The sequence below is a fragment of the Mirounga leonina genome, unplaced genomic scaffold (assembly GCF_011800145.1).
Source record: "Mirounga leonina isolate KUSES-001 unplaced genomic scaffold, KU_Mleo_1.0 Mir_101595, whole genome shotgun sequence".
Lineage (NCBI taxonomy): Eukaryota > Metazoa > Chordata > Mammalia > Carnivora > Phocidae > Mirounga > Mirounga leonina.
In genome coordinates this window covers 5,704,330-5,726,528 of record NW_023270158.1, presented here as the reverse complement: position 1 = coordinate 5,726,528, position 22,199 = coordinate 5,704,330, and the positions used below count along the sequence as shown (strand labels likewise).

Sequence of the window (22,199 nt, the reverse complement as noted above, 5' to 3'; positions counted from 1 at the left end):
GCTGAGCAAGGAGCCCGATGCAGGACTCAATCCCAGGACCCTTTGACATTTTTAAAGAGTACAGGCCAGATATTTTTTTTTTAAGATTTTATTTATTTGACAGAGAGAGACACAGCGAGAGAGGGAACACAAGCAGGGGGAGTGGGAGAGGGAGAAGCAGGCTTCCCGCCGAGCAGGGAGCCCGACGAGGGGCTCAATCCCAGGACCCTGGGATCATGACCTGAGCCGAAGGCAGACGCTTAACGACTGAGCCACCCAGGTGCCCCCAGGCCAGATATTTTGAGGCGTGTCCTTCAATTTGGGTCAGTCTACTGTTTCCTCATGATTAGACTTAGGTTGTGCACTTGGGGCAAGAATCCTGCAGAAGGCATGTTGGTTCCTTCTCAGTACATCATATCAGGAGGCCATGACGTCAGGTTGTTCCATTACTGGTGATGGTAACTTTGATCACTGGCTTAAGGTGGTATCCACAAGTTTCTTTGGTATAGAATTGCTCTTTTCCTCCCTGGAAAGTAATAAACTCTGACCATAAACATTGACTTTTCAGAATGTTGGCTGAGCTGTGCTGATGAGGAGGCCAGAGACCCCTCCCATCATGTGGGTGGGCTCTGTTCACTATGGCTGGAGTCAAGTGGCTTTAGAGAAACTAGAATTAGATTCCAAGATGTGGAGGAAAAAAGTCCTTTGGGGTTCTGCTTTGCAGTAACCTCACATCCAGAAGTGTAACAGCCCTCTCTCAACACTTATGTTTGCTGCTCTACTTACAGAGGGGTTTGCTCATATTTCCTACCAGTCATGGAACCTCAGAATATTATATAATCCTACCTTGTGCACCAGGAAGACCTGTCTCTACCACCCCAGCAAAATTTGTGAATCCCCTTTGTTAGCTCTTTAATCACTGGAGGTATTGAACTTTTTTTTTTTTTTTTTAAAGAAAGTGGCTGGATTTATTTTTTTTAAAGATTTTATTTATTTATTTGAGAGAGTGCACAAGCAAGGGGAATGACAGAGGGAGAGGGAGAAGCAGACTCCCTGGTGAGCAGGGAGCTCGATGTGGGGCTCGATCCCAGGACCCCAGGATCACAAACTGAGCTGAAGGGAGACACTTAATTGACTGAGCCACCCAGGCGCCCCAGAGGTATTGAACTTTTAAAAAATTAAAATGGGAAGCCTATAAAACAAGATGAAGAATCAAATGACTTGGGGGCCAGCCCTGGCTGTCTCACTGGTAACATCTCTTGGGAAAGGTCCTTTAAATGCTTAGGACTTTATGGTTTTCTTATCTCAGATATGAGTAATAGTAATTTCCCACCTACCTCACTAGGTTATTGTGGCAGTCAAATAGATACTTTTTGAGTAGATGAGAAAGTACTTCTCTGTGAAAGCATGGTAAGTTCCCCGATACTTAATTTCTTTCAACAGCTAAAGATACCTATTTCTAGGAATTTGTAAAAAAAAAAAAATAATGGGGCGCCTGGGTGGCTCAGTCGTTGGGCGTCTGCCTTCGGCTCAGGTCATGATCCCAAGGTCCTGGGATCGAGCCCCGCATCGGGCTCCCTGCTCCGCGGGAAGCCTGCTTCTCTCTCTCTCCCACTCCCCCTGCTTGTGTTCCCTCTCTCGCTGTGTCTCTCTGTCAGATAAATAAATAAAATCTTTAAAAAAAAAAATAGTAACTTTGCCAGACTTCATTTGGTTTGCAGTAGTGAGCAGGGCTGGCCAGAGAGCTTGGAGCCTGCCAGACCAATATCACCTGGTTCAGGATGCCTGTGCTCAGCATCTCTTGCAAGAACCTAAAAAAGTCCTAAATCCATATAGAAAAGTAGCAAGACAGGATGAGTAGGAAACTACATAAATGGGGATAAATAGGAAATTTTTAAGATTGTATTCTGTATTTTGGTTACTTGCTGTTTAAAAAATAATCTGTAATGCCTACACTTCTCTAATTTAAAGGTTGTGTTTGTGTGTATGTGTGTTTATGTGTGTGTGTTCTAATTCTGCATATTTACTTAGAATAGAACCTCACAGTCTGTGGTGTGAACAGAACCATTGCATGACTTTTCTGTTGAAGCAAGACTGCTCAGGGCTAAGCTGACCTGAGGCTGTCAGACCTCCCCCATCCAGGCCATTCCAGCCTTTTCTCCCTGGGATTGTAGTACTGCCATGCATCTCCATCTACAGGTTCCAGGCATACTGACTGAGGGTGTGACTTCATCACATTCCATTCCCTTCTGACAGTGAGCCATTTAAACCAGACCCTGGGGTGTATCAGGATCCACATGCAGGTGTTCTGGCTGCTAAGGGGACTATAGAATGGATTGGGCCTGCAGCCAGTTCAGACTTCTTACTCGCTCCCCCCATTCCATCCCTGGGAACCCTCATGGTGGGAGCTGTGTCTGCAGAAGAGCTTCTCATCCATCTCCTCATTCACTGGCAGAGGCACCAGCACACTGCAGGCCCCCTTGGGTAGAGCCCACCTCTTCAGGCACTGCTCCGAGAAGCTCAGAGTGCATGCTTGCTATAGGCAAGTCCCAGAGTGAATGTGGTTGGACTGGGCTGCATGTGTCCAGCACCTTTGCTCAGTCTCACCAGCCGTGAGGGATCCAGCTGTGACTCTCTGTCAAAACACATAAGCCACTACTACTTACCTCTCAGGAAGCCCATAGTTGTGACTTGGGGTGACTGTGGGGATTAGGACACCGCCTCTCCAACCAGAATAGCTCTACTCTTATCAGCTTTATACAGATAGAATGTGTGGGGGGGTAGCTGTATGTATGTATCACTCAGGTGCTTCTCACCTGGAGGTGACCTTGTCCCTGAGGGGACATTTGACAATGTCTGGAGACATTTTTGGTTGTTACAACCTGGAGTTGAGGGTGACAATAGCTATTGGCATCTGGTAAGTTGAGGCCAGGGATGCTGCTAAACATCCTACATGCACGGACAGCCCTACAACAAAGAATGGTCCAGCCCCAACTGTCAATAACAGCAGGGTTGAAAAACCCTGGTACATATGGATACGTATATGGAGAGGGCAGAATTCTGTGCATGACTTTCTTTTCTTTTTCTTTTTTCTTCTTTTTTTTTTTTTTGTAAGAGTCTAGGAACAAAATTAGAAAATCAGGGTTAAATGGTGCAACTGGAAAGAAACACCTGGTTGCTGAGAAGTCCCTTAGGAATCGTGGGCCTGAGTCAGCTGAGCCCAAAGGCAGAGTGAGAACAGTCTGCAGGGAGGAGGCACCATCCATGTGGACAAATTGTCACAGGGGTTCTGTGTGGCCCCAAGCCTACAGGATGATGACACAGGGAAGTTGGTGTGGCCAGTATGAAACTATTCTTTCTGGGGCCAGAGCTGTCCAGCTTGGGAGCAAACTGTTCATAAAGGCAGACAGCCTACCATGGAAGTGAGACCTGGACTGATTATCAGTAAATCAGTAAAACGGTGGATATTGAAACAGCTGAATTTTAAAAATTCAAATCAGGTTCAAGTTGTATTCATTGGGTCAAGTATGACACCATTATGTGGCCCTCAGTCTGGCTTTGACTAAAAGAAGGTGGTTTCCTGGGCATGTGTAGCTGGCCTTTTAGCATGAGAGCATCACTGGAAAACTGGCCTGCATTTTACCTAATCCACATACCACTTGACGATTAGTTTCCATTTCAAGACCAAGTATAATGTTGATTTGATCATGTTTTTCCTTACCATCAGAACCTGATTAGGTAACTCTTTTTTTTTTTTTTTTTTCAATTTTATTATGTTATGTTAGTCACCATACAATACATCATTGGTTTTTGATGTGGTGATCCACGATCCATTGTTTTCGTATAACACCCAGTGCTCCATGCAGTACGTGCTCTCCTTAATACCCATCACCGGGCTAACCAATCCCCCCACTCCCCTCCCCTCTAAAACCCTGTTTGTTTCTCAGAGTCCATAGTCTCTCATGGTTCATCTCTCCCTCCAATTCCCCCTCCCCATTTTTCCCTTCCTTCTCCTAATGTCCTCCATGCTATTCCTTATGTTCCACAAATAAGTGAAACCATATGATAATTGACTTTCTCTGCTTGACTTATTTCACTTAGCATAATCTCCCCCAGTCCCATCCATGTTGATGTAAAAGTTGGGTATTCATCTTTTCTGATGGCTGAGTAATATTCCATTGTATATATGGACCACATCTTCTTTATCCATTCATATGTTGAAGGGCATCTCGGCTTTCCACAGTTTGGCTATTGTGGACATTGCTGCTATGAACATTGGGGTGCATATGGCCCTTCTTTTCACTACAGCTGTGTCTTTGGGGTAAATACCCAGCAGTGCAATTGCTGGGTCATAGGGTAGCTCTATTTTTAAATTTTTGAGGAACCTCCACACTGTTTTCCAAAGTGGCTGTACCAACTTGCATTCCCACCAACAGTGTAAGAGGGTTCCCCTTTCTCCACAACCTCTCCAACATTTGTTGTTTCTTTCCCTGTCCATTTTTGCCATTCTAACTGGTGTAAGGTGGTATCTCAATGTGGTTTTGATTTGGATTTCCCTGATGGCTAATGATGATGAACATTTTTTCATGTGTCTGTTAGCCATTTGTATGTCTTCTTCAGAGAAGTGTCTGTTCATCTCTTCTGCCCACTTTTTGACTTGATTATTTGTTTCTTGGGTGTTGAGTTTGAGAAGTTCTTTATAGATCTTGGATACCAGCCCTTTATCTGTAGTGTCATTTGCAAATATCTTCTCCCATTCTGTGGGTTGCCTCTTTGTTTTGTTGACTGTTTCCTTTGCTGTGCAGAAGCTTTTTATCTTGATGAACTCCCAAAAGTTCATTTTTGCTTTTGTTTCACTAGCTTTTGGAGATGTATCTTGAAAGAAGTTGCTGTGGCCGATGTCGAAGAGGTTACTGCCTATGTTCTCCTCTAGGATTTTGATGGATTCCTGTCTCACATTGAGGTCTTTCATCCACTTTGAGTTTATCTTTGTGAATGGTGTTAGAGAATGGTCGAGTTTCATTCTTCTGCATGTGGCTGTCCAATTTTCCCAGCACCATTTATTGAAGAGACTTTTTTCCATTGCATGTTTTTTCCTGCTTTGTCAAAGATTATTTGACCATAGAGTTGAGGGTCCATACCTGGGTTCTCTATTCTGTTCCATTGGTCTATATGTCTGTTTTTGTGCCAGTACCATGCTGTCTTGATGATTACAGCTTTGTAATATAGCTTGAAATCGAGCAACGTGATGCCCCCAGCTTTTTCTTTTTCAACATTTCCTTGGCGATTCGGGGTCTTTTCTGATTCCATACAAATTTTAGGATTGTTTGTTCCAGCACTTTGAAAAATGTCATTGGAATTTTGATCGGGATGGCATTGAAGGTATAGATTGCTCTGGGTAGCATAGACATTTTAACAATGTTTATTCTTCCAATCCATGAGCATGGAATATTTTTCCATCTTTTTGTGTCTTCTTCAATTTCTTTCATGAGTGTTTTGTAGTTCCTAGAGTATAGATCCTTTACCTCTTTGGTTAGGTTTATTCCGAGGTATCTTATGGTTTTTGGTGCTATTGTAAATGGAATCGTTTCTTTAATTTCTCTTTCTACAGTTGCGTTGTTAGTGTGTAAGAAAGCAACTGATTTCTGTGCATTGATTTTGTATCCTGCCACATTTCTGAATTGCTGGATGAGTTCTAGTAATTTGGGGGTGGAGTCTTTCAGGTTTTCCACATAAAGTATCATGTCATCTGCAAAGAGAGAGTTTGACTTCTTCTTTGCCAATTTGAATGCCTTTTATTTCTTTTTGTTGTCTGATTGCTGTTCCTAGGACTTCTAGTACTATGTTGAACAATAGTGGTGAGAGTGGGCATCCTTGTCATGTTCCTGATCTTAAGGGAAAGGCTCTCAGCTTTTCCCCATTGAGGATGATATTTGCTGTGGGTTTTTCATAGATGGATTTTATGAACTTGAGGAATGTTCCCTCTGTCCCCATACTCTGGAGAGTTTTAATCAGGAAAGGATGTTGTATTTTGTCAAATGCTTTTTCTGCATCAATTGAGAGGACCATATGGTTCTTCTCCCTCCTCTTATTAATGTGTTCTATCACATTGATTGATTTGCGAATGTTGAACCACCCTTGCATCCCGGGGATAAATCCCACTTGGTCGTGGTGGATGATCCTTTTAATGTATTGCTGGATCCTATTAGCTAGGATTTTGTTGAGGATTTTGGAATCCATATTCCTCAGGGATATCGGTCTGAAATTCTCCTTTTTGATGGGGTCTTTGCCTGGTTTAGGGATTAAGGTAATGCCGGCCTCATAGAATGAGTTTGGAGGTTTTCCTTCTGTTTCTATTTTTTGAAACAGCTTCCGCAGAATAGGTATTATTTCTTCTTTGAATGTTTGGTAGAATTCCCCAGGGAATCCATCAGGCCCTGGACTCTTGGGAGGTTTTTGATCACTGCTTCAATCTCGTTACTGGTTATTGGCCTATTCAGGTTGTCAATTTCTTCCTGTTTCAGTCTTGGCAGCTTATAGGTTTCCAGGAAGGCCTCCATTTCATCCAGATTGCTCAGTTTATTGGCATATAGTGGTTGATAATAATTTCTAATAATTGTTTCTATTTCCTTGGTGTTAGTTGTGATCTCTCCCCTTTCATTCGTAATTTTATTAATTTGGGTCCTTTCTCTTTTCTTTTGGATAAGTCTGGCCAGTGGTTTATCGATCTTATTAATTCTTTCAAAGAACCAACTTCTAGTTTCGTTGATCTGATCTACTGTGTTTCTGGTTTCTAATTCATTGATTTCTGCTCTAATTTTAATTATTTCTCTTCTAGTGCATGGCTTAGGCATCGTTTGTTGCTTTTTCTCTAGTTCTTTAAGGTGTAGAGTTAGTTGGTGAATTCGGGATTTTTCTATTTTTTTGAGTGAGGCTTGGATGGCTATGTATTTCCTCCTTAGGACCGCCTTTGCAGTATCCCATAGGTTTTGGACCGATGTGTTTTCATTCTCATTGATTTCCATGAATTGTTTAAGTTCTTCTTTGATTTCCTGGTTGACCCAAACATTCTTGAGCAGAGTGGTCTTTAGCTTCCAAGTGTTTGAATTTCTGCCAGATTTTTTCTTGTGATTGAGTTCCAGTTTTAGAGCATTGTGGTCTGAGAATATGCAGGGAATAATCTCAGTCTTTTGGTATCAGTTGAGACCTGACTTGTGACCCAGTGTATGGTCTATTCTGGAGAAAGTTCCATGAGCGCTCGAGAAGAATGAGTATTCTGTTGTTTTAGGGTGGAATGTTCTGTAAATATCTATGAGGTCCATCTGGTCCAATGTATCATTCAAAGCTCTTGTTTCCTTGTTGATTTTCTGCTTAGATGATCTGTCCATTGCTGAGGGTGGATTATTGAGGTCTCCTACAATTAACGTATTGTTATCAATATGACTCTATTTTGGTTAACAGTTGGCTTATGTAGATGGCTGCTCCCATGTTGGGGGCATAGATATTTACAATTGTTAGATCTTCTTGTTGGATAGACCCTTCAAGAATGATATAGTGTCCTTCTGTGTCTCTTATTACAGATTTTAGTTTAAAATCTAATTTGTCTGACATAAGAATTGCTACCCCAGCTTTCTTTTGAGGTCCGCTGGCATGGAAGACGGATCTCCATCCCTTCACTTTCAGTCTGGATGTATCCTTAGGTTCAAAATGAGTCTCTTGTAGACAGCATATGGATGGGTCCTGTCTTTTTATCCAATCTGCAACCCTGTGCCGTTTTATGGGAGCGTTTAGGCCATTCACGTTGAGAGTGATTATTGAAAGATATGAATTAATTGTCATCATGTTGCCTGTGAAGACGTTGTTTTTATAGATTGTCCCTGTAAATTTCTGTTGTATATCACTCTTGGGGTCTTTCTCCTTTTATAGAACCCCCCCTTAATATTTCTTGCAGGGCTGGCTTAGTGGTTACATATTCTTTCAGCTTCTGCCAGTCGTGGAAGCTCTGCATCTCTCCATCCATTCTAAATGAAAGCCTTGCCAGATAAAGTATTCTTGGCTGCATGTTATTCTCATTTAGTACCCTGAATATGTCTTGCCAGGCCCTTCTGGCTTGCCGGGTCTCTGTGGATAGGTCTGATGTTATTCTGATGTTCCTCCCTCTGTACGTAAAGAATCTCTTCCCCCTAACTGCCCTTAAGATGGTTTCCTTGGTTCTAAGATTTGCAAGTTTTACTACTATATGCCGGGGTGTTGGCCTGTTTTCCTTGATCTTGGGAGGGGTCCTCTCTGCCTCTAGGACTCGAATGTTTGTTTCATTCCCCAGATTAGGGAAATTCTTAGCTACAATTTGCTCAAATACATCTTCTAGTCCTCTCTCTCTCTCTCCACTCCCTCTGGGATTCCAATTATTCTGACATTGGAACACTTCATGGTGTCACTTATTTCTCTGATTCTATTTTCATGGATTCTGAGTTGTTTTTCCCTGGCCTCCTCTTTTCCCTTTTTATCTATTATATTGTCTTCCAGGTCGCTTATTCTCTCTTCTGCCTCAGTTACCCTAGCTGTTAGATTATCTAGATTGGATTGGATCTCATTGATAGCATTTTTAAGTTCTGCCAATTCACCTTTTATTTCTGCCCTTAGAGACTCTATGTTTCCATTAATTGATTTCTCCATTCTAGCCATTGTCTTCACAATTGCTAGCCTGAATTCCATCTCCAACATCTTGGTTATATCTGCATCCATTTGTAAATCTGCAGCATAAGTCATAATCTCTGAGTCTTTTCTATTTTAGGGGCTCCTCCTCCTAGTCATTCTGTTGATGGGTGTTTGAGGGAATGTATAGAGTCCGAATTATTGACCAGAACCCAAGCAAGATGCACCTGTTTTCTTGGGACCCTAGGGTTGCTGGCCTCTTGTTTTCCCAGCCTGTCTTCTGCGGGAGGGGCCTGCCCTGCTGTTACTCAGGCAACCCTGTTGGGGCGGAGTTGCCCTGCGCCCCTGTGGCGGGGGATGGGCTCAGCAGGAATCAGTTTTGGGGGCTTTTGTTCTCTGGTGGCTTTCCCTGGTGGCTTTCCGCATCTCTTCCGCGAGTCAGAGCCGAAGAGACTGTTTCAAACCCTCTGCCTCAGAGCAGAGAGACCTTAGTCTGTTCTTCAGTGAGCGCTCCAGGCCACACCGTCTCCGTTTCTGTCCGTGCTGCTATAAACTGCAGCAGCCTGGGTTGTGTGCCCCTTCGCAGCGCTCCCCGTCCTGCCTCCAGGTTGGGGCACGTCTCTGCCCTTTGTGCTTCTAAGACCACCAGCCGCTCCCAGTTCGCGCGCGCAGCCCCGCCGCTCTGCCGCCGCTCTGGGTTTCCGTCCGGGGGCTGCAGTTTGCAGGCGCAACCCCGCCACTCCGGGTTTCCGCCCGGGGGTGGGGGGGCTGCCCTAGAGTCCTTTCCCTGCCACTACCGGTCTGTGAGTCTGTGCCTGTCCAGAGCGCATGAGGCTGTCGCTCACCGGCGGTGTAGGATCCCCACGGCCAGGCTCCCTCCCGCTGTCGTTTATCCTCTGATATCTGCCCGCGGAATCACGGTTCCCCACTTCGTACCTCAAAACCAACCGCCTACAATATTCTCTTTGTAGAGATCCAGATCTTCTTACATCTCAGGCTGGTTTTGTGGGTGCTCAGAGTGGTCTGGTGGATATCCAGCTCAATTCCGGGACCAGTTGAAATAGGGTCCCCTACTCCTCTGCCATCTTTCCCCCCTCCTCTGATTAGGTAACTCTTAAGCCTATGGTGATAAATTAGCCTTTAATATTATGTTGAGTTGCTATTTTTTTTCTCGCTGTTTTCATAGATCAAAAACAGTTCAACATTGGCAGTTCCATATGGTTCAATCTGCTACAGGATTGAGAGTGACGATTTGCAATTTATGTACAGATTACTTCTTCCTAAAGGAACTCTGCAAATGTTTCCTCCCTGTGCAACCTTCTGGGTAAAATCAGCTTCTGAAGCTAGGTTGTTACCTGTATCCTCAACACCTAGCATGCACCAGGAGCCAAGCCTAGACCAGTGTACTTATAATGGACCTTTTTTCAACATAAGACAGGCTCCTGCATTTTAACAAAGCAGTATTTCCCTGAGTGACAGTAGGCTTGTTCTCAGCTTTCACATCTTTCCAGTAGCAGGAGAGATTCTTTTAAACCTTAAGAACCTCAAAAAAAGGGCACCTCTTCTCCCCACCTCTTGGATGAATTTGCTCCTTGGCATATAAAAAGGAACTGGATATCAATCATACTTCAGTAAAGGTGAATTAAAAAAAAAGGAACCAAGGACCTTGAAGGCATTATGTTGGGTGAAATAAGCCAGAAACAAAAGGACATATACTGTATGATTTCACTTCTGTGAGGTACCTGGAGTAGTCAGATTCCTACAGAGAGAAAACAGAAGGGTGGTTGCCAAGGGCTGAGGGAGGCAGGAATAGGGAGTTAGTGTTTAATAGGTACAGAGCTGTGGAGATGGATGGTGGTAATAGTTGCACCACATTGTGAATGTACTTAATGCCACTGAACTGTACACTTAATGGCTAAAGGGCACCTGGGTGACTCAGTCATTTAATGGCCCAACTCGTGGTTTCGGCTCAGGTCATGATCTCAGGGTCATGGGAACAAGCCCCATGTCAGGCTCCATGCTCAGAACAGAGTCTGCTTGAGATTCTCTCCCTCTCCCGCTGCCCCTCCCCCCCCACGCCCCTTGCCCTTTCTGTGTCTGTCTCTGTCTTTCTAAAATAAGTAAAATCTTAAGAAAGAGAATGGCTAAGATGGTAAGTCTTATGTGTATTTTGCCACAATAAAAAAAAAAAAAAAAAGAGCTAGCTCATCCATTGCCATATGCTGAAGCCAGATCCAACCCTGGTATTCATTTGAAAAGAGGTAGGACAGTGCCTAACACTTTATCCTTACGTTGTCAGTCAAACTTCAGTGAAGTTGGGACATGGCTGGGCTTCCTAAAATCTTGTCCCTTCCACCAGGGATATCTTATAGATGCCTATATTGCTATTAGGGTGATAGTACTTCAAGGACTTTTGAGTGTGTGCTAAGCGTTCCACTTATTCCTCTTGAAGGATGAAATTGTTCATCCTTTTGGATGGATTTTTGGAACCAAGCCTGTTAGGAACCCAGAGAAGGTTCTGTGGTCAGGCTCAGTAATCATCTTCTGGCACGTTTTTGGCTTTCCAGAGCAACTTCAAAAGCGTATCCACAGTCTCCAAAGAATACGAAGCCGCCATACCCAGGGTCTCCTGTGAAGTACCGCTTTCCCACCTTTCCCAGCCAGGAAACGCCCAAGAGGAAAGCAGAGAAAGAGAAGAGCAATAAGGAAAGGGAAGGTGCCCTGGCTCAGCAGGCAGCTGGCCTGTGTGGAGAGGAAGCCCCAGAGAAACATGTGGTGGACAAGCATGTCACTGAGAAGCATGTGGCCACAGGAGGGAAGGCCGAGAGCAGTGGAGGTAAGCCCTTCTTGTCGATGCTGCCCCAGGGCTTGGATTTATAAGCTGGTTCTCTCTCTGCCCGGATCCATGTTGGAGTCTCATGTGTGGGGGTGGGAGGGAGAGAGGGAAGGAGATTTTTCCCTGGGACAACTTTATGCCCTTATGCTGTTTTCTCAGGCTTGCGCGTTGCCCCTGAATCCTTCTCCTTGGTCTCCTATGTCTCCTGGAGGAGGGACTGACACTGGTCATGGTAGCTTATGGGGGTGTTGAGCTGCTTCCAGCCAGCATCAGCACTTCCCACAGAGAAGGTCTTCCTTTAGTCCTTCAAGCTTTTCCACTAGATGCAGTGAGTTCACCCAGATGGGCACTGCGGTGGTGGCTCCTGTGGATCATGCTATCCACCCTGTCTCTCCTCCCCACCTTTCCACTACCCTCCACTGGGAAATATGGTCACAGGGTCACAGCTGTCCCATTGCAACTTCTCTGCTCAGTGGCTAATTGTGCTCATCCCAGTAGCATTTCCCATCACCCACTGAGTTGGACTTTTTTGTTTCCAAGTGGCAGCTACCCTTGTGATTGCAATCAGTATTTCATTTCCCATGATCTTTTCCTCTGATGCAGCCTCAGGGAAGCCTACAGCAGGCACCACTGATGCAGGAGAGGCTGCGAAGATCCTGGCTGAAAAGAGACGACAGGCCCGGCTACAGAAGGAGCAGGAGGAGCAGGAACGGCTGGAGAAGGAAGAACAGGACAGGTATGGGGCTGCTCAGCATTTCAGTGCCATCTCGTGTAAAAGGCTGTGATAGAAAGAGCAACTCACCTTTCTTTCTAGGGTTTGACTATTGATAAAAACTGGGCAGAAGTACAGGTCTGCATGGCAGGTGTTCAGGAGACTGCGTCTTCTACTAGATATAATTAATAGCAATGGAACATTGCCCTTTTAAGACTACCTGGAAACTCATAGCTCCTGGATCTAAATGTTACCAATGGCTTCCCATTCTCCCCTTAGACTCTAGGACCAGCGAGGCCTCATAGAGCTATCAAGGGAGTTTTTTTAGCTTTGTTCATGGAATGAGATTCTCCCTGAAGATAGGAGGTTCCAGAGGTAGAGATCTTGATTCTGCTTCCCAAATCATGTTTTTTCCTTAAATTATCCTAACTTGCACCCCCAGGTGAGAGGGAGGAAGGTTGCCCAAAGGCCCCTAAGTGGGGTGGAAGCTGATGTCATTGTCCACAAGCAACAAGGTAGAGGGACTCCATTCCTGGAGCACAACAGAGGACATCATAGTAGTGGTCCTTAAATATGGGAGGGAGGTGTTGGAACCATCCGGGGAGTGCAGTGAAAATACACAGTCCTAGGCCTTACCCTGTTTCAATAGCTCACCAAAGTGTGAGAATCATTGTGTTGTTAGTACCAGGGCACTTTGGTCAAAGTACAGACAGTTCTGCCTTTTCTGATCTTTGTATTCAGAACACGTTGAAGGAGAAGGTAGATTTTATCATTAAATTGATAAGGAAACTTTTAGGGTAATCACACGGTGCAGCCCAATATGTTGAGAGAATTAACTTGACAGAAAGCAAGCCGTGCTGCAGCACTTCAAGACTGGTACTGAATTTCGAGTGATAAATAATAGAATAGCCTTGATCCTTAAGTGACCTTGGCAAGTCCTTTGTGGTCTCTAATTACAGGTTTGCTGATTTATTTATTTATTTATTTTTTAAGGCTGGGCAGTAGGTCTTAATTATCACTTCTTCAAATTCTGTACTTTTCTGATGATTTTCCCACCTCCAGCCTTCTGGTCAACAGTGACACATCTTTTTGTTGAGTGGTGTGTTTGGGCTGGTTTGAGGGGGCCATAGGATGTGTGAAGAGAGGTCACAGGAGGTAAAGATGAATCACAGGACCTCAGATGACAGGCCTTGGTGATTACAGGTTCTAAGCAGGTAGGTAACATGATTGTGGCTATATGCTTAGGAAGGTGAAGTTCTTTACCTTCTAACAATCACCCTCTCTCTTACACTTCCCACACAGCCCAGCCCCTAAAAGGATTGATTGTACTTGCTGTCTTTATTTCTTCAGCTCATATTCATACTTCACACTCACATTCCTCCTAATTGCCAGACTCCTAATCCATTTCTTTGTTGACTTTGACCTTGTCAGGCTTGCCCTTGCTTCTTTGGCCTCTCCTTCTCGGTCTCTTCTGTCCACCCAGTATCCCCTCACATGTTGCCTGGACTCAACCCTCAGTCCTTGGCCAGCTTCACCTGACAAGCCCTCCGTGAGCAGTGGTGCTCCCTCCTGTTCGGCAATTTTCCTCTGGCTTCAAAAGATTTGGGGCCCACATTTCACACAACGGTTTCATGTTGAGCATTTGATGTGCTAAAGCAACTCTGCTCCCATCTCCCCTTCTATCCTCATTTTCCCTTTGCCTCATTTACCATCTGTTTCTGAAGCTAATTTCTTGTTTTGAAAACCTTCAGTACTTCCTGGTACAAGGGAGGCAGTAAATAACACATGCACACTGGTGACCTCTGACTCTGTGCCTGTGGCCCAGTCTCTTGCTAGGGCTATGCTGTCCACTACCATAGCCTCTATTCCCATGCAGCTACCAAAATGCAAATGCAGTAAAATTAAGTAAAATTCAGTTCCTGCATTTCTAGTGGTCAATAGCTACATGGCTAGCAGCTACCATATTGGATAGCACAAATCTCTAGAACATTTCCCTCATCACAGAAAGTTCTCTTGGATAGCACTGGTCTAGAACCTAGAGGCCATATCCCAGCTGCCTTATGCTTTCATCTGAGTGTGTCCCATATGCATCTCAAATTCACCATGTCCAGAGCAGGTTAGGAGAGAAGGTGCTGAAGGATGGGGTGAGAACAGATCAAAGAAGTGCAAGTTCAGGATGTTGAAGATTAAGCTTTTTTTTTTTTTTTTTTTTAATGAAAACTTTTAAACACACAAGGGAGAGAGAATCGTGAAACCCACACCTTGTTCACAGATTTAGTAGTTCAAGGCTAAGCATGTGTCAGGGATGTGATGCAAGTTCAAGAGGGGCCATGAGCTGGAGGATGAGAGATGGGGGTCATTACACAAAGACCCTCACCTGTGGCTATTGACAGGGATAAGGGATGCATATGCTAAATCCTGAATGATGACCATGGTGCATAGTTTTTTGGTACTTTCTACCTGGTAAGGAAGAGGGATAGGTTTGGAGTAGATGACAGGAATTAAGACAGAGGAGTGATAGAACTGCACATGTCTTGTGAACTCCAGAGGGAACTTGGTGAAGATGGCAAGGGCAAGGGGGTGGGGCAGCCTGCAGCAGCAGGACATTGGAGAAATGACGAGATCCATGTTCTCTGGTTTCTTAAGCAGGTAGAGAAAGAATGTTTGTCCTTGCAGAGGATACTGAGGGACTCAGCTTCACATAAGAACCTAGTTTTCACCTACTTTGGGAGAAGCACACTATGGTTAATGGAGGGTATTTTGTCTGTAACAGGAGGGACAAGCAAGGGCTAATGCGCCTGTGGGGAGGAATGTGTGTTATACATGATGGTGAGGATTAGGGAGACTTAGGGGCCAAGAGGATGTGTCACTTACTCTGTGTGTGTGTGTGTGTGTGTGTGCGTGCACACGTGCGTGCGCATGCATGCATTGGGCACCTCTGAAGTCCTCATGGTAAAACAGAAGAAACAGAATGGCTTTTCAGATCCTGAAGATTAAGATAAAGATGAAGTAGCTTGTGCATTAATTCATATACAGTGTACTGTTTGTGTATTAACTTCTTGGGGACAGTCAAACCGTCTCATCAAATGAGGGATAAGAACTAAAACAGTGCTCTGAATTAATCTTTGGATAAGTTTTGTTGTTGACACACCCATTTTGATACTCTTGTGTTAGACATACTTGGTCTTTCATTGAGGAATCTAAGAACTGGAGTTTCTTTCTGATTAGGCCCTGTAATGCTCTTGTCCAGAGTTGTCCAGAATGTTTGTTAATAATTTTAGTTGTTCCAGCACTGCTTTTAGGCACTACAACTTTTGCTAATGTAGAATATATTGTGCACTATTAGTATTGGGCTAATGTCTTTCAGTATTTCTTTATCTTTTAAAACATTTCTTTGGTGATACATAGGCTAATCGCCTCCACAGTTCCTGCAAGATAGGAGGATATTCTTTTTAAGTCCTGATCTGGGGCAGAGGGGGAGGGAGAGAGAGAATCTTTTTTTTTTTTTTTTTTTAACAATTTATTTATTTATTTGAGAGAGAGAGACCACGAGCCTGGGGAGGGGCAGAGGGAGAAGCAGATTTTCCGCAGAGCAGGGAGGGAGCCTGACGCAGGGCTCGATCCCAGGACCCTGGGATCATGAACTGAGCCACCCAGGTGCCTCAGGTGCAGTCTTGCCCGTATGTCACGTTGCCGTTCAGTAACGTACTGTAAGATGAGTACGATTACTTACATTTTTTTATGGATTAGGAAAGTGACACACTTGTGAACGGGAAGAATGTTAGAAATGTAAAAACAAGCAGTTAGACTTTATAGGGTTTTCCCTCACTGCTTAGAGCTCTTTATCATTCTATTATCAACCATTCATCTGTGGGTGAAAATTTTCTAAATGTCATTTAATTTTCATATAGCAAAGAATAAAAGATAAAAGAGATTTTTTAACACTTCATTTTTTTTTAAAAGATTTATTTACTTATTTTAGAGAGCATGAATGGGGAGAGGGGCGGAGGGAGAGGGTGAGAGAGAATTGTGAGCAGACTCCCCGCTTAGTGTGGGGCTCAATCTCACAATCCTGAGATCATGACCTGGGCTGAAATCACGAGTCGGATGCTTAACTGACTGAGCCACCCAGGCACCCAAAGCTAAAAGAGATTTTTAAAGATTGGTAAAACAAATGAGAAATAGATGTTTTAATTTCTATATTAAATATAAGGGTTCTGTTGAGCATTTTCTTCCACTTGCTGCTTCAGAAGTCACGTAGCAATTGGAACCCAAAGTGAACTTTTTGAGCTCATAGTCTCTGCTCTTAAATTGCTGACTGGCACTGTTGTAGCCATCGAGACACTTGGGGGGGGGGGGTTTCAGCTCCAATTAGTTTTAAATATTTATTTCACTTAGTTTTTAAAAGAATTGTCATTAAGTAAGAATGATGGGGCTGTGGTCATTTGTAGGTTGACTAGGGAACATTTGTGTCTTCATTACGGTATGTTCACAAGTCAGTACATCATTACTCTTTGTCTTAACAGAATCTTGGTAAATGTATAGACTGAAGTGGCTTTCTGGGAAGGATGAGTCATTTTCTTGAGTGGATACTAATTCAAGTGCACATATCTGTGACTGTGTTGTACCTTACGCTCCCTGTCAACACACAGTTCTTTGGCACTTTGCCTTTTGAGAATGTCATCATCTCCTAATCACAGTTATGTTCTCAAAAGGCTGGAGAGAGAGGAATTGAAAAGAAAGGCAGAGGAGGAAAGACTTCGCCTAGAAGAGGAAGCCCGTAAGCAGGAAGAGAAAAAGAAGCGGCAGGAAGAGGAAGAAAAAAGAAAGGCAGAAGAGGAAGCTAAGAGAAAGGCCAAGGAGGAGCTGTTATTAAAAGAAGAGCAAGAAAAGGAAAAACAAGAAAAAGAAAAGCAAGAAAAGGAAAAACAAGAAAAAGAAAAGCAAGAAAAAGTCATGATTGAAAAGCAGGTACTGTATGAGTCTTCATATGGACTCTCTTTATGGGCTTTAGTTAATATTAGGTAAAATGAATTAAATTTGAATGACTCATAATATTTACTTGAAGCTTTTTCTTTAACTGGGCTGGTTATTAAGTATGAGTTACTTTGGGCAATAAAAGTGAAGTTTATAGTGTTTGCAGTATGTCAGTTCACATTCCCCAACATGTAGACCCTAGGATGAGAATTTGGGTGCCGATAGTTTATTTGGGATAAGATCCCAGGAAGCTGGTAGGGAAGTGAGAGGAAATCCCATATAAGTGAACTGATTAGTAGCTTATTGTGGACCACTGGGAGTTAGTCCCTTTGGATTCTCTAAGAGACTGTGCAGTATGCCTTAGAATTGTCCCTCTGAGGGGTGAGGAAACTGGATTATTTATCTGTGAACTCCTGCCTATCATGGTTGTAGGTCATTACTTGGGGAATTAAGTTTCTGAAACTCCTGGGGTGCCTGGGTGGCTCATTTGTTTGGGCATCCAACTCTTGATTCCGGCTCCAGTTGTGGTCTTGTGCTCATGGGATCGAGCCCCACATCAGTCTCCATGCTCAGTGTGGAGTCTGCTTGGGATTCTTTACCTTTTTGTCTCCCTCCCCCTTTGCCCCCCCCACCCCGCCACTTGCATTTGTGCATGCATGCTCTCTCTAATAAATACATAAAATCTTGAAAAGAAAAAAACAAAAGTTTCTGAAACTCTTGGCCAGATGCACATGGCTAGAAACTGCCCTCAGACACAGAAAGATTTTGGCAGGCAGTATGGGAACGATCTGCAGGTAATTTGCATGGTGGACTGAGGGTATATGGGTGAGGCCTGGCCATGTCTGCTGTGTCATAGAGCAGGCTGTGTAAATCCACGCTGAATATTGAAACAAAATCCACTTTGAGGTAGATGATAAAGTGGAAGGACATGTGCATATCCCAAGGAATCCCACTACACTGTTTTCTCAGCTTAGTAAAGTCTGTGCCTTGGTTTTCCTGTCTCTGTCAGAAGGAAGCCGCAGAAGCAAAGGCCCAGGAGGCAGCTAAACAGATGCGTCTAGAAAGAGAACAGATTATGCTGCAGATTGAGCAGGAGCGACTGGAGAGGAAGAAGGTAAGAGCTAAGGATCAGGAGGAGTTAAGGTGAGGCAAGAACAGGAAATGAATCTAGTTCTGTTCTGTAGTTTTTGGGTAGAGTGATCTTAAAATTATCTAATTAGGTCAAGTTTGTTGGTAGTGCTGTTCAAATCTTCTGTATCTCCATTGGTTTTCTGTCATCTTGTTCTATTAGTAACTGAGAGAAGAGTGTTAAAAGCTCTATTTGTGATTATGGATTTATCCATTTCTTTTGTTTTATGTTTTTGAAGCTCTGCTGTTAGGTGAATACATATTTCAGATTATTAAATTTTCATGTTGAATTGACCCCTTTATCACTAATATATGTTTATCTCCAGTAATAATTGTCTTAAAGTCCACTTTGTCAGACTTTTTATGGTTAGTGTCTACATGGTAAATATTTTTCCATCCTTTTAGTTTGAACCTATGTGTGTCCATATAAGTATGTCTCTTGTAAACAGCATATAGTTAGGGCTTGTTATTTTAATCCAATTTCACAGTCTTTGTCTTTTCATTGGAGTGTTTCGTCCATTTACATTTAACGTGATTAGGGATAAAGTTGGGTTTAAGGAGGCTGATGATAAAGTTCCATTCCCGAGGTGTCCTAGATCCAGCCCAGGCTTTGTACTACTTTAGGCCTGAGAGCTAGGAGACCAATCTCTGGCCTCCCCTCCTGACCTGCACCTCAGCTTCACTTCCTCTAGGGTGGTCCTCTAGAATGGCAAGTGGTGATTTGTTGATTTTTAGGTAACCTACAGAGAGGAAGGAAAAAGATGGGATCTAAACTGTTGATTCTAGATACTAGTTCACTTCTCAAGCATTTGACCTTGTTCATAGGGCAGAAGTGTATATCTGCAAAACCAATGGAAAACCTTTCTGTACTCATTATCCTCTGCTAATGCTTCTCTTTTATAAGTTTTCTGACATATGAATTTGCATATAGACCCAGCTGCTTTTATATGTATTTGGTATTATAGTCCTCTTACCTGATTCTTTTTGGTTTCCAGAGAATTGATGAAATCATGAAGAGAACAAGGAAGAGTGATGTGTCTCTAGAAGTGAAGGTAGGTGTTCAGAGTGTCATTTTAGCAGTTTATGGACTGAGGAGAAAAGAATGGCACAGTATATTCAATGGAATTGTAGGTCTTGGAGAGGAACAGCCAGAAAAACTGAATTCTTCCTACTTTGTTCCTGACTAGATTAAGGAGGCTGTACGTACCTGGAAGGGAAGAGAAGTCTAAGAGGAGTTTCAGAGACAGGGTGATAATGAAAAATTTCCTCCGAGAAGTAGGGGTAGGGATGCAGAGAGAGGCACAGTAGTCCCTGAATAAAACAGAAAATGGTGGGGCGCCTGGGTGGCTCAGTCATTAAGCGTCTGCCTTCGGCTCGGGTCATGGTCCCAGGGTCCTGGTATCAAGCCCCGCATCGGGCTCCCTGCTCCAGGGAAGTCTGCTTCTCCCTCTCCCACTCCCCCTGCTTGTGTTCCCTCTCTCTCCGTGTCTCTCTCTGTCAAATAAATAAATAAAATCTTTAAAAAAAAAAAACAGAAAATGGTGACATATTAATAAGGGAAACACAGCTGATTTGTAATAAACTCAAAAGATTCCAAGAATTACCATGGAACAGGCAGATGGCTCAGCACAGTTCCAAATATCCTTTGATGCTTTTCAGAAGCACTTGTCTTTCTGTGTAAAGTCATCTTTCCCTGTATTTGTTTTCAGAAAGAAGACCCAAAGGTGGAGCTTCAGTCTGCTGTGTGTGTAGAAAAAGAGACAAAACCAGCTGTCCTGAACAAAATAGGTGAGTGTGAGAACTGGTTCTCGGGTTCTTCCTTTCAGCAGGTACAGGCTCATAACACTTCCTGCAGGGGACAAACACCCGTGGGTCTTAAGAGCATTACTGCTGGAAGGGGACTGTGTGTTTTCCCTTCTGGTGGAGTCTCCCATCTCTACCACATGTCTGTCAGCTCCATTCAGAAAGTGGTACTCTAAGAGTCCCAGCACAGAAAGCTGGCCACCTCCTGGCCCATGCTACTTTCCAGGGAGACAGCTGGTCAGGTTCAATTCAGAACTGACTCTGCTATTCTACAGTGGTTTCTCCTATCTTCCAGACTTCCAGGCAGTCCAGCTCTTCTCTCTCGAGTATATTTAAAACTCCTTAGATGTGAATATATCATGGCAACCAAAGTCAGAAGGGCGTGTCCATCTCAGAGGCACTCTACATCTCTCCTTTGCCTTGGGGCTCAAGAAAACGCTATACAGAGCCTGGGGACCTGCACAGTATAAGACCCCAAGCCTCCTGGGTGGGTCAGGAGCCCTGCACAGACACTGATGATGTCATTAGTCTTCTTTTCCCTGTGTGAAGGTGATGACATGGGTTTTGTGGGGTTTTTTTTGTTTTTTTGTTTTTTGCAAAAGATGTTGCACTGTTGGTAAAGCAGAGGATTAAATTAATTGCCTCAATATATATTTCCTCTGTTATTTCATTGTTCTGGATATTTTATGGTTAACAGAATGATTTTGTCTTCTCAATCAGAAATAAATGGATTAAACACTTGCCAGGAAGTTAATGGTATGGGGCGTACTGCCCCAGAAACTTTTCCTCGAGACATTTTCTCTAATGGGCTTAAACCAGTTGGGGGACTTGTTCATCTGGACACCCTTGATGGGAAATCAAACAGTCTGGATGATTCAACTGAAGAGGTTCAGTCTATGGATGTGAGGTAAGTTGATTTATTTTGCATATGAGCCTCATCTCTTCTTCAGACACCTCCACTGCCTCTTCATTGATTTTTTTCATCTTTTATACACCTGAATCAACTAAAGTAGGTTCCATTGGCATTGGAAAGCTATCAGTGGTTTATTAGTGTCTTAGGTCGGTTCCTTAGAAGTAGAGCCTGGGAGGGGTGCCTGGGTGGCTCAGTGGGTTGAGCGTCCAACTCTTGGTTTCGGCTCAGTTCATGATCTCATGGGTCATGGAATTGAGCCCCATGTCCGGCTCTGTGCTCAGCAGGGAGTCTGCTTGAAGATTCTCGCCCTCTGCCTCTCCACGACTTGTGCATGCATACGTGCGTGTGTGTGTATGTGCGTGTGCCATGTGCACGTGCTCTCTCTCTCTCAAATAAATAAATATTAAAAAAAGAAGTAGAGCCTGGGATAGGTATTCTAAGGCATGGGATTTATAGGGAAAGAGTTCTCTGGAGCAAGTGGAGGATGGGAAGCAGGATGGGGCAGGGGAAGTCACTAAGCAAGGATTATTTCAGCTGATCCTATGGGAGCTCTGGAGGATGAATTTCTACCAGAGAGTGGTCAGATTAAGGGAGGCAGCCTTTGTGCCACTGTATCCATCAGTCATTGAGGGTGGTCACCCAAGGTGGGGGATGCAGGTTTAACTACTGTGGGCATAGGGCTCCTGTCAGCCAAAGGCAGTTGTTCAGAGAAAGGGTGGCAGCTATGAGCTATTAGCAGCCTGCTCTCTCTGCAGCTGGAAGATGGCTGCACCTATAGCCAAAGGGGATCTGAGTGGAACACCAACAGGACTCACTGTATCCAGTGTCTTATGTTAAATAAACTTGTCATTGGGGACTTGATAAGGAATCTAATTTGCTCTCAGGTGCTAAAATCTTAAGGAATTCTTAAACTAGTGTGTTTGTAGATGATATCACCTGGCAAATTAATCCCAATCAAAAGGAGAACTCAGCATGTGGTTGGGGCAGAAACACTGGAAAGAGAGAGCCTTGGGCAGGGCAGTTGAGTGGGGGCAGCAGTCTGAGTCTGGAGGCAGTGACAGTGTTTTGCAAAAGTTCTGTCAGAGCTCCAGCTGGCCAGAGCTTACCCTTCTCTCCTTGGCTGTGAATTCTCAGCTTCGTCTGGGGAGGAGGGTATTTCCTAGGGCACAGTGATTGTAAATATCCCAGCTTGTGCA

General features: G+C 43.9%; 1 protein-coding gene across 1 annotated transcript in view; it reads left to right on the top strand.

Moving 5' to 3' along the window:
* Positions 1-22,199, top strand: part of MAP7D2 (MAP7 domain containing 2) — a 111,430-nt gene that overhangs the window by 82,901 nt on the left and 6,330 nt on the right. The window contains exons 10-16 of the mRNA XM_035000550.1: positions 11,202-11,470; positions 12,074-12,206; positions 16,898-17,153; positions 18,169-18,273; positions 19,283-19,339; positions 19,997-20,075; positions 20,811-20,997. Coding sequence (XP_034856441.1) covers positions 11,202-11,470; positions 12,074-12,206; positions 16,898-17,153; positions 18,169-18,273; positions 19,283-19,339; positions 19,997-20,075; positions 20,811-20,997 — 1,086 coding nt within the window. The remainder of the gene's footprint in view (positions 1-11,201; positions 11,471-12,073; positions 12,207-16,897; positions 17,154-18,168; positions 18,274-19,282; positions 19,340-19,996; positions 20,076-20,810; positions 20,998-22,199) is intronic.